This window comes from Cygnus olor, chromosome 1 (assembly GCF_009769625.2).
Source record: "Cygnus olor isolate bCygOlo1 chromosome 1, bCygOlo1.pri.v2, whole genome shotgun sequence".
NCBI lineage: Eukaryota > Metazoa > Chordata > Aves > Anseriformes > Anatidae > Cygnus > Cygnus olor.
The window spans coordinates 49,944,863-49,957,587 of NC_049169.1; the positions used below are offsets into that span (position 1 = coordinate 49,944,863).

The window sequence follows — 12,725 nt, forward strand, 5'->3', positions numbered from 1 at the left end:
GAAATTATAGGCAAATCAGTTTTCTTGTTTAATAAGCCTAGTCTGCTAAGTCTAGGAATAATCATGAATATATTCCTGACTATTTGGAAGTCTAAAGAGAATTCACAGGAGAATGTTTATGTAGGCTAAAATTGAATACAAGGCTATACTGTGTCCTCTTTTTCTTGCCTATAGTTTTCTGTAATGTTCTCCTGGGCATCTGAAATGCCAACCTAAGGCTGCTTTTACTGTTGTTTCTTCTCTCTTCCCATCACTTAGGGCCCTAGTTTTAATTGTTGTCAATTGTGGGGAAAAACAAACAAACAAACAAAAACAACAACAACAACAAAAAAAAAACACTGTACAGAGAAACTTTTCAGTTTTATTACTTCATGAGAAATTAAAATGTCCTTTGAAAGTTACACATTTTAATTCTGGACTTTCTTGGTTCTGGTGCTTTGATACTTATGTCTATAATACTAAATGACTGATACAACTCAGAATAGCAATGTGTACATTTGCACGTTCCAGATTTTCACCTGATGGAAGACTAATAGCATCTTGCAGTGAGGATAAATCTGTGAAGATCTGGGATACAAGAAATAAAATATGTATTGATAATTTCATAGATTATGGAGGGTAAGTGTTACTGTAAAAAAAGGAGAAATGTAAATGTATGATTCTAATTAGATCAAATTAATGTTTCATTTTGTTAACATCTGTACGCTATTTGAAAATAGATCAAAAATTCTTCTACCATCCATATAAACTAAAATAATTAATTTTGCATTCTTCTAAAGAAGTTAACTGGCTGCATTTACTCATGTATTTTCCCTTAGTCAAGAAATAATCCAGAGAGAAGTCAGATTGGTCGTACATTTTTAAATGTTCTCATGTTTATCTTTTACGTGGATAATGCTATTTAATATTGGATGCTTCAGCAAGAATAACACTTTAAGAATTCTCTCCTTGTTCATGAAGACAGTATTCTGTTAGCTTCAGTGATCTGTCGTATCTAAGAAAACACTTGCTTTTACTTATCAGCAGTTTTCTTAAACATCCTGGAACCATAATTTTATTTAACAAATGACTGAATATTAATCTTGTATATATGCTTTGCTAATTTTATGGCTACCATCTCTCTTTTTTCTGAGCTAAGAGACTGTCATAGCTAGATTTTCTGGTTTTAGACAAACTTATTTTACTTGCTACTTGATCATATAGTCTCATTTATAAGGCATGTTTTGTTTACTCATGCTTATTTCAGTTGTTAGAAGTACCTTATTTGAGTTTTCATATACATGGACTCCACACAAGCTGGCTGCAACTCAGTGTTAATAATATTATTAAAATACAAATATTTCTACCCAAACAAGTAATCGATCTGTTCTCATGAATTGTGTTTAGGTTTGCAAATTTTGCAGATTTCAACCCAAGTGGTACATGTATAGCTTCTGCAGGTTCTAACCATACGGTGAAACTGTGGGATATTCGAATGAACAAGCTAATACAGCACTACAGAGGTAAAAGCAACATAGTTTGTTATTTTCTTTAGAATGGGTCTCTTTGCAACAAAATTTAATTTATTTTGATTTTATTGGGGGAAGTAGAGAAACAGGTCATACTGAGGTTTTTTGTAGGCCAGCAACCCTAAAAAAATACGCATAAAATGAATCGTCATTATTTCTTTGCAATACTTTATTCAATTTTTAGAATAACATTAAACAAGTAGATTGGAGCATCTCTTATATCCCCAGTGCTTTGTTTTGTCACTTAAATGGAATAGGTTGGTTTTTTGGCAAGTAGAAAAGAGCAAAGTAATGAAGTGTACGTTTCCTATTGTATGTAGTTATTGAATATTGTCTTCTGTAAATTAGTTCACAGAGCTGGGGTTAATTGTGTATCGTTCCATCCTTCTGGTAACTATCTCATCACTGCTTCTTCTGATGGTACCCTTAAGATTTTGGACCTCTTAGAAGGAAGACTTATTTACACGCTTCATGGACACAAGGTATTCACAATAAGCCTGTTAAAGTGGAGATCTTAATAGGTTCTTCATTATCTTTTTAAAGGGAAAGTAATGTTTCTGAGGTCTTGTATCTTGCAACTAGCAGATAAACTTCAGTGGACAGCAAAGTGTTGTGTTAATTTGCCTTGTAACAAGTGTGTAAGGCAGTGCATCAATTTTAGCAACCACGGTGCAATCTGCCACTATTGCATGCATGCTTTGTGTTGAGTAATAGTTTGTGTTCTGTATTAATAATTTATTTTGAAAATAAAGAGAGTTAATTATTTGGAATATAAGTCTTTTGTCTACTGAAAAACAGGGCTTCTAAGGGGGGAAGCTTATGGAAGAAATGTTTTTATGAAGAATGGCAGATGTTTTATTCCTTTTCTCCTTATGCAGAAGAAATCCTACTTGTGGTAACTTAAGCACATTCTCTTGAGTATTGTAATATACATCTGATATTTTTGTTACTTAATTTCTGCTTAAAATCTGTGGAGTGTACCCATATTTTCCTAGTATTGATTGTAGTAATAATAATGAACTATCTTACCAAGATACGCAACGTTAATCCTTCAGTCAAGTTGTCTTGCAAATATTCACTAGCCAATTTGTTCCTTTTGTAATTAAATCTGAAAAAATATTTATATTAGAAAACTTTGTTGTTTTTTTTTTCTTTTTTTCTGTGCATTGAAATACTGTGATTACAGTCATAGCATTTAATTCTACTATATATATAAAAATTATGTATATATGTATATCTTCTTTCAGGGTCCTGTTCTTTCTGTGGCTTTTTCAAAAGGTGGTGAAAAATTTGCCTCAGGTGGAGCAGATGGCCAGGTTTGTGGTATTGTCTGTTGAAATTAAATGTCTTCTCAATGTTTGTTATGGTGGATAGGAGTTAATTACAGTATACAATTACAGTATACTGATATTGTTTGCATTTTGTCTAGTAGTATGTTATCCTAAAGTTAAATTCAAGGCGAAAAATAGTTAAGATCAAGTTTTTAAATAATGTATTTACCACTTTTGATCGGATGTTATAGGGAGAGATACTAGGTACTTCTCTATTATACTAATTATAGTAAGGGAATGGTTTGTAATAGAAATATTTCTAATTGTTGCAATTCAGTGTCAAAAATAATTTTGTTGCACCTAGTATTAATGTGTACACACTCCACTTGTTTTTCCTTTCAAAGTCACTACTTAGCAATCATAAGAACTAAGGTGTGCTGCTGGGAAAACTATGGCTAGAATTGGAGAAGAAAAAGAATCTTTTATTACTTTTGCTGATTTGTAATGGCAAAAAAACAAAGTATTGGATTTTGTACAAAGAAGAGTTGTTTGAATCTTTAAAACAAAAATGTTCTCTGTAATTAAACAGAAAACCATACAATTAATCTTCATCTGCTGTGATCTGTCTCATAATTACAGTAATACTATCAAGCCTGGGATCATCTTTATCAGGTCTTTACATTCTCCAAAAAGAAAGAATTTGTGTTGCCCAGCAACTAGTGTTTCACAGATTGAAATTTTCTTTAATATTTGTTGTCATATTTGTTGTTTCCTGTCTATAAAAACTTAAGAGCTGAATGTAAACACAGGAAGCCATACTGTAGAAATGAGGATCTTTTGAAGTGACCATAAACCATGTTTATATTCCAGTAAAATGAGTTCTGTTGAGTTTAAAATGTTTCAGCTAGTAACAGAGATGGTCTTGGAAAATAGTAAATGCATTTCAATTAACAATTTCAGTGTAATTAGAAAGAAAAGCAGCTGTTCCTGGTTTTCAGTTGATGCTTCAGGTAGCACTCTTTCTAGAAATGAGTTTAAAGCACTCAGAGAAAATAATTTAAAGATGTTTCGTATCACAAAGAGTTAGTAAGAAGCAATGCCAAGATTTGCAACTATTGGAAAAGTGAAATTGCCAGCAAACTTCTGATCTTAATTTTGCAAGCTGAAGGGGAAAGAAAAAAAGTATATTCCTTGAGCCACTAATGCAATCTTTTATTTTCCATATTGAAGGTTTCATGTGAGATTTTTTCTGTTCCAAAAGAAAACTTGATTCTTAGGGAATCCTGAAATGATGACCTTATTTTCATGAGCACTGCCTTTGAGCTTTGTGAGGATTAGTATATTATACTGAACCTGAGAGGAAGTGAACTGTGTATTAAATTACATGATAACAGATTAATCTGTTAAGCTACAATGCTAGAGGAGTCATACTATTAAGCCTAACAAAATGCTGGCATACTCTGGGAATGCCTGTCTTACTGCAAGGTTCTCTGAATCCACCAGGTGGTATGTGTAGTCAGTGCAGTAGTGTCATTGCCTTTCTCCTGTTCTGATTCCATGCTGTAGAGCCAGTAGCATGTGGGGTCACAGAATGAGTAAGATGACTCTTGTTTCTCAGCAGTTTGGTATATTGGCTTGAAGTAGTAAATGATGTGGTGGCTTTTTACAGGTATTACTATGGAAAACCAACTTTGATTCATTTGATTATAAAGAAGTTCTTAAACACCACATTAGAAGAATACATACTGATGACCCTCCTCATCTTCTTGATATTTACCCAAGGTCACCTCATCTCCATGATGAAAAGCTTCAGTCAGTTGAGGTGAGTGAAATAAGTACTCTAATATAGGAAACCAGAACCTTCTGTAAACACTGTCTGTCTATCATTTCTAGTTAAATGTAGTCTGTGTATACCTGAAAACTTCTTGTTATTGTGTATAGTATACTGGAAGCAACCATAGCTTATGAATTCATGTTAAGGTTAGTAGAAAAAAAAAAACAAACAAAAAAACCCAAACGTGTAGGTGATAATCTGGTTTCTGCTGAAGTACAATGTCAAACCGTTGCTGAAAACATCTGTATATTCAGTGAGCTTTAGGATCTTGCCAAAAACATCATAAATAGGAAAAGGTGACATTGTTACTGAGAGTCAAAAACTAGACTATCACAAGCTGTCCCTCTTTCCAAAACCTTTAGGTATTGTGAGAAGATCTTGATATTGATCTAAAAATGTATAAAGCCCTTCTAGGGTAGTAGTGTTCTTTATGTCACTATGAAGTAGTATGTCATAGAATCATAGAATATCCCAGGTTGGAAGGGACCCACAAGAATCATCGAGTCCAACTCCTGATTCCACTCAACATTCAAACCACATGTCCCTGTAGTCTGATTTCCTGCTAATATTGTTCTGTAGCTATTTTGCTATCAAACCTACCAGGAACCCTTAAAAGTATTGGGAATTAGGGAACCAAAGTGAAATGCTGAACACCCTGTTGGTATTTGGAAATATACTGTGTTTGTCAGGTTGTCTGAAAGTTATGCTAAATAGGTAAACAATACTATGCCATAGACAAGACCGTTATTTATGTGTAAAACACTAGGGATGTGTTTGTGACTGCCCTTGGTAGATCTAGCTAGCTTTTGGTTGGTGATTACCTACACTTTTGTCTGTCTATTGATGTTTTGCAGGTGTCTCTATTGTCCAAGAGTTGTATCTAATGTATAAATCCAGGAACATTTAGTTTTCTGTCATTACTAATTGAGTTCTATAGAAATTCACCATTATCTTTTTTTTTTTTTTTTTTTTTTTACCTCCGTATAAAATGCTGCTTTGGAATTTATTTCCTTCTCAGAGTTTTAACACACAGACTTGAGGATGCTGAGAGGTGCATCTGTGCATGTGCATGCATTTGGCTTTCTCTATGGAATGAACCTGAGGACAGTAGTATTACACACTTGTAGAGAGAGTATGTATGCAATTTGATTGAAAGATTGAAAATACTTCGGTGGAGGAGGGGAATCCCACTAGAATCAGTCACTAAGTATTCTCATGTATCTAATTTGGTTATCAAATTAGATGTAAAGCTTTCTGATTATGATCAAAATAAGAGCAGGACAATTGTATGTATGATAGCTTGCTTAATAAACTCTGCCATACAATGCCATATTCATTGTAAGGTCAATGAATGAAATTAACTGTAATTCCCTTTGGTAGCAGCCTTCAGTATAGATAGTCAATGCTAGAACAAACTAAGACACAGCATTTACCGTCAGATTTAAACCACCCTTCCTGCATCAGGGGTTTACTTCAAGACCCGTTCAAATTACACACACAACATATGCTAAACAAACAATCAGCTTATAGTTCCAGGATTTAGTGGAGTTCTTTTCAAGGCAATTTTTCCAGATTTCTGCTGCTCATATACTTAGCACAGGTATGAGTATTTGCTAACGCAGTCTTCCATGTTTTTTCTCTGGACATCTAATCCAACCTCCCTGCTCAAGCAGGGCTCCCTAGAGCACAATACCCAGGATTGCGTCCAAACAGCCTTTGAATATCGCCAGGGAAGGAGACTCCACAATCTCTCTGGGCAACTTATGCCAGTGCTCAATCACCTTCCCAGTGAAGAGTTTTTTTCCTTCTGTTCAGACAGAATTTCCTGTGTTTCTGTTTGTGCCCATTGCTTTTCATCCTATTACTGGGCACCACTGAGAAAGAAAAGTCTGGCCTCATCCTTTTGACATCCTTCCCTTCAGAAACTTAAACCCATAGATCAGATCCCTTCTGAGCCTTTTCTTCTCCAGGCTGAAAATGTTCAGCTCTCTCAGCCCTCTGTCATATGAGAGGTGCTCCAGTCCCATCATCATGTTAGCAGCCCTTTGCTGGACTCTCTTCAGGAGCCTCATGTCTCTCTTGCACTTTGGAGCCTGGAACTGGACACAGTACACTCCAGGTGAGGCCTCACTAGGGCTGAGGAGAGGGGGGAGCAATATCTCTCTCGACCTGCTGGCAATGCTCTTCCTAATACTGCCCAGGATACCATTGGCCTTCTTGGCCACAAGGGCACATTGTTGATGATGAATGTCAAGAAATTATTTATAAACTAGCTTCGACAGATTTTGTTTAGTCTAATGTCTGCCTTTCTGCTTGGCTGTAACATTTGTAGCAGTTTGCGGGCTGCTGGGTTAGCTGTTCCCTCCTAGTGAAAGGGCTCGATGGCTTTGTCATTTGTCTTAGCAAAGGTTTAGGCTCTCCTGATATCTTGTCACAGTTCTCTTCTGGACCAATTTAAGGTTTTTAAGAATAAGGTTGCTGTTTTCAGTGTTCTATTTACATCGCATTATCAGTGATGTAAATCACTGTAAGATACCATTATCTTACTTTCACATAAATGTGAAGTATGTTATGTTCTTTTAGACAGAACAGTTACTGGTTCAACAAAACTAATGCTACTGTAACATACTATACTGTTATTATTGTAAATTGAGCAATTTAATAAAAGTAATAATGATTAGAATCTCTTTTACAGCTTATTTTCAAAGTTAATATAATAATCTAATAGTTTAGAAAGTGTTAAAGTGAAGTTATCAGGCTTTGTTGCTCCATCTCTCTCTCTATTTTTTCTGCTCCTCCTGCCTGTACCAACAAAAATAAATTGTTTTGTTGTGGTGAAGAAGAATGGACCTTACCACCTGGGCAGAGACATAATTTATCAGGACAAAGCTAGTATCAGGTTACTACCAACACTAACATGCCTTAGTTGCTGTAGCTATGTTTGACATTTTTCAGTGTTCTGTCTTCCTAAATATTGCCTCCCGTAACTGAAAAATGCAGCATTTCTAGAGCTGCTGTACTCTGGGGGAGGCAGGGGCCAGAATTGTCCCTTTTTGCAACTAAAGCAAACACTTTTTTTTTCACTGCACCACCACCCTCATTGTTCTAGTTGCTCACCATGTTTCTAAGGTACAGGGGAGGGAGTAACAGAATCACAGACATGTCAGCTTGGGGGTGATTCTGCATGTTATCTATCTTGTTGCCAGCAGTACATCAAGTCAGCCTCAGCTTTGTCTAGTTAGGGAGCCCTGGGGGGGGATGGAGACCTCAGTCTCTGGGAGACCTGTTCCAGTACTGTGCAGCAACTGTAACAAAGCAGTTTTTCCTAGTATCTGATCTGTGCCTCAGACAAAATGCAGAATTGCTTGCTTTCTATTTGTCTTCTTGTTTTTCATGAGGAACAGGGGAAGATGATTGATCTTTACTAAACTGAAGTAATGGTATTTTTAAAGGCTTAGCAATATAGTTAAGTTGTACAGGCAGGCAGAGGAGACTTCGGATATGAGATACTTAGAAGAACAGATGACCTTTTAAGGTTTACAAGCCACTACAATGTCATCTAGACATTATGGTGTGTTAAAATGCATAGCCCTGAGTTATGCTGACCTGGTTAAGTTTAGTCACCTCTAGCAAGAATGAAGATAGATAGCCTTAGGATAAAATCCGAGGTTATACAACACTAAAAATTCAACAGATGTAGAGAGAGAGAGAACTGAAGAGGCAAGTAATTTTGTAATTCTGTCCATGCTTTTTTTAATTATTTTTTTTAATTATTGTTATTATTTTTTTATCTGCTAGTGTTTCATGCCTCTCCAGGTTTCTTGCTGCTTTCTGATAGTTGTTTCTTCTCAGTGTGTGCTTGCCTCGGTGTGGCAAGGTCCTTGCTATCTCAAAATCTGGTTTGGGGAAAATGGTTCATATGAAGTGGAGCAGGCTTTGCTCAGAATTTTTTCAAATGGCTTCAGAAACTTTGACTGTTTTCACATATCACCAATTAGGAAACGCTGCTCTGACCAAAACAACTTGCACAAGAGCTTTGAGAATTGTAGCAGCTGACTGGAATCACCTAGTATTTTGCCGTTCAGAATAGTGACTAACACGTGGAGCTTTTTTTTTGGTCACAACTCTTCCTTACTTACTCTTCAAAGTGATACGCAGAGACAATAATATTTAAGGTACCTTTTTTTTTTTTCTTTCCTCTCTCCCTTTCTGCCAACTTTTTGAAGCACAGTTAACATTTACAAGAAATTCTTTATTTGTATCTTCTCTTTAGACAGACAGTAGCCTGAATTTTAACACACAGTTTTTCATGTTCTTAGCTTAAAAATCTTTACAGCTGTTCTCCACCTGCATTGCGTCTATGCAATTATTGATTATTCAAGTAAGTAGAAATTGATACAACTGATGTTCTAGAATGTTTCATTTTTTTGGTAAAGCTTGTAACCATTACAATTACTCAGATAATTTGGAAATGTAACTAAGTGACTTGTTCTCTGAAGGTGCCTACTACTATCAATGGAGATGACTAGCTCAGATGACTAGCTCAAACACAGCAGTATGTCTAAATTTAAACTGAGATGAATCCCAGTCATTGTCTGCTTTTGAGATAAGGAGCTGTTGAGGGTATTTGAAAATAGTATGTTCAATCAGGAGGGCAGTTTTAGTGCAACATACCAAAAGAAATGCATTCCACTAGCTGACGGTTATATTTATCAATCTTCTGTGTTTGTAGATAATTTTGTTTGTGTACTAGAGACCTCTTCAAAGTAGGTGAAAGAAATTTTATTTAACATGTTAAAATCCCAATGTTACATATTTTTAAAGATGTGTTGAGTTTGTATCTTCAGCCTGAAAATCTACTGTTAACTTAGTTTCATATTAAAATTTTCAATGTAATTTCAGTTGTAAATATTTTCCTAGATGTATGAAATCCAAATTTACACTAGGTGGCAGTAGAAATAAGAATATATGGCAATTGCTTGTTTGGCTTGAGGATTCCAGTCTAGGAAACAAACAAACAGCATTTAATCAAATTCAAAGCTAAATTTTTACAGCTAGCTATATCACTTTTCTAGGAGGTGTTTTACACGAGTTATTTAAAACTTCCTCTTTTAATTTAATTAATTAATTAATTATTTTTAAATACAGCATCAATGTCTTATGAAATGCATTCTAAAAATTTGAAGGGCTTTTTTATTGGAGTTTATATTAAAATCAGTAGAGGAATATCTATAGGGGCATATTCATTTAATTGAAACACATGGCTAAGAATTAATGTACTTAGTTGAGCCTGCTTCTTTTGCTCCTCCCCTAGGTCTTTGCTGTCCTAAGCAATGATCCTAATTCCTGGCTCTTTTTTTTTTTAAGAAATGTGTTTTGGTCTTGCTCTGCTTTAGTCTTCAGAAATCTCAAATTTTTTTACATGAAAGGTTCTGCATCTGAATCTTTCTTTCAAAAATGTTTTCCTGTACTGTGAATCCAAAGGTGGTAACTGCATCATCATATTGGAAGAAGATAATGAAAGTAATTATCTGTTAAACTAATACATAAGTGAAGTTTTCAAATTGTGGTTTTTGAAGACCTTTAATACAAGACGGTTCTCCCTACCTTGTTCTTTAGTGTTCTGGTTTTCCCCTCTTGTTTTTAAAGTTGAATGTTTCCAAATATGCTGTGATTGCTGGACAGCTAATCACATCACTTTCTCAAGAAATGTGTCTAGTCATTTGAAACTTTTAATGTTTAGCTTAGCTCCATTACCTCATTAATTTTAAATTTGAAATTAAACATGTTTTACAGGAAGAAGGGTTTAGCTGCAACCTTCATGGGTTTTGTGCCTTTTTTCATACACTTTGCTATTCCTGACTTGTTGCTTAACAAGCCGATGTATATTTAGCTCTCTTAATATAACTTCAGATAGTTCCTGCTCTCCTAGTCAGTGTCTGCAATTCACATCTCTGTCCCCTTATCTCAGATAAAGTCGTAAGCAGAACTGTATGCAGAAGAGACTTTCATTCCAGCTCTAGGATGTGATACTTCCACATAAAGAGCATGTTTCCTTAACTTAATCATACCATGTATTTTTGTAGCAAACATAAATCAGGAAAAGCATTTACCTGGTTCCACACTAGCTTTGATGTATGGAACAAGGAGATAGCTCAAAGTACATGTTTAAATAGCTGTTAACAGTAATCATATATTAGTTCCTCTACATTAGAATATTGGTATGGGGTAGGAACTGCTGTGCTTGTTCTGCAGGGTCCTGCAGGTGCAGTGCCCTCTCTTCAGTGCCCAAATAATACGTACCAGAAAAAAATGTTGGGCTCAGCTACCAATAATATGATTGACACTCAGATAATGTATTAATTATATTTACTGTAGGACTGTCTGAAAATCAGACACAAATGACCCTAGTTATGCTGGACACTGAACTGAAGATTTAAGCTCTTGAGGACAGTATTTGTTGTCCGTTTGATCTAAATAGACAGAGTGCAGAGATGAGCTTGGGGGGAGTGAAACTGGACAGTCATGTTTTTGTAGAGGGGAAACTAAAGCAGTCCAGATAAAACGGTAGAACTTTCAGATAAATGGAAAACTATTACTAGACCATGTTACCTGACTGATTCTTCTTTTTCCCTTTCTTTCTTCCAAGTCCATTTGGAAAAAAAAAAAAAAAAAAAGGTATGAATTAGCACTTGATGCTATTGTCTAGAAATTAAGGAAGAATTTTAAGTTACCAGCTGTGATGGCCCTGGAGCAGGACTGGCTTTCCTTATTGCCTCTGGTTAGCTCATTCTCAATTGATCCAATTGTAACTGAATTAAAAGACAGAATACCTACAAAAAAAAAAAGCTCTTGATTGAAGAATGGCTTGTCGAGACTGAATCCAAGAAAGAGCTAGGCAGTGCTAGTCAGCTAAGTGAGCTACATTAAAAGCAAAGTTAAGACATCCCATTATTCAAGTCTTGGCATCTATCTCTGATTTACTAGTGCTGCAGAGCATCATTTTCCACTTGATTGATCAGGTAACATCTGTATTTAAATGTCTCTGCTTTCTAGGTTGCTAGTAAATTTTGTGATCACCCTTTCCCTACTTCCCCTTTGCTGAGGAAGATCTTACTATTGTGAACTTTGCTTCTAGTATTTGCTTCTTGTAACCTGAATTTATATATAAAAGTTGTGACAATCCAAACCAAACATAATGAAAAGGCTTCAGGTAGTAGTAGGAAGATGCAGTTGCCTGCCTTCATTGGCTACTAATTCCAGTTTTAACATCTCATTTTAGCTATTTACTTAACAAATGGATCTCTGACCTAAATGTCTATACATCAGTGCACCTAGATGATAGAACCCTAGCATCAAGTCCTTTTGCTTCAGGAAATTCCACTGAAGCTGTTACTGAGTGAGCATCTCTGGTTTAACCAGAGTTCTGTCTGTCTTCAGGTGATATGGTGGGCCCTTCTTGAAAAGGCAAAACAAAGTGATCCTTTTATCTAATGAACCTTCTGTTTTGGTGTAGGGTTTGTTTAAATCCATTTTAAAGTAAAATGGCTAGAATTAATGCCATCTTTGATAAAGCTGCTGAGTTGGAAAAGAGTGTGTTCATTTCTCTTTATTACACCAGACTCCTTGGTGATTTAAACATTGTCTAATCTTTCTCTGAAATTAGTCAGTGCCCTTTATTTCAGCTTTTACAAGCTAGGCAAGCTTCCTCCTTGAACATAATCAGCTCAAATAGCCAGACACATTGGGCTGTAAATTTCCATAACTGGCTGTGCTTGGCACAAAACACGATTTCTGGGAAATGAAATATTTGGCTTTTGTGCCTCCCTAAAATGCCTATGTGGGTTCTCATTTTTCCAAGTTTAAAAAAAAAAAAAAAGGTTATTCAGGGCAGGTGGGAGTATCCCATATTGGTATGATGCAGGTTTTTAGTCACATACCATTGAACTATGAGGTTCTTTGAATCATGATATCATGAAGCTAGGTGGTCAGATCATGAATGTTGTACATATACTATCAATGTGCATGCTGGAAGTCTCTGTTTTGGTGAAGTTGCAAAGATCTGAAATAGTTTTTGAGCCTCTGTATGGTTTAGCTGAAGTGAAATACGAA

At 35.5% G+C, this 12,725-nt stretch overlaps 1 protein-coding gene across 4 annotated transcripts in view; it reads left to right on the forward strand.

Moving 5' to 3' along the window:
- POC1B (POC1 centriolar protein B) overlaps positions 1 to 12,725 on the forward strand; it is a 51,997-nt gene that overhangs the window by 9,682 nt on the left and 29,590 nt on the right. For all 4 annotated transcript variants that reach the window (XM_040557868.1, XM_040557848.1, XM_040557879.1 and 1 more), the window contains 5 exons: positions 511 to 618; positions 1,387 to 1,502; positions 1,857 to 1,990; positions 2,756 to 2,824; positions 4,449 to 4,601. In XM_040557868.1, the coding sequence (XP_040413802.1) occupies positions 511 to 618; positions 1,387 to 1,502; positions 1,857 to 1,990; positions 2,756 to 2,824; positions 4,449 to 4,601 (580 nt within the window). The remainder of the gene's footprint in view (positions 1 to 510; positions 619 to 1,386; positions 1,503 to 1,856; positions 1,991 to 2,755; positions 2,825 to 4,448; positions 4,602 to 12,725) is intronic.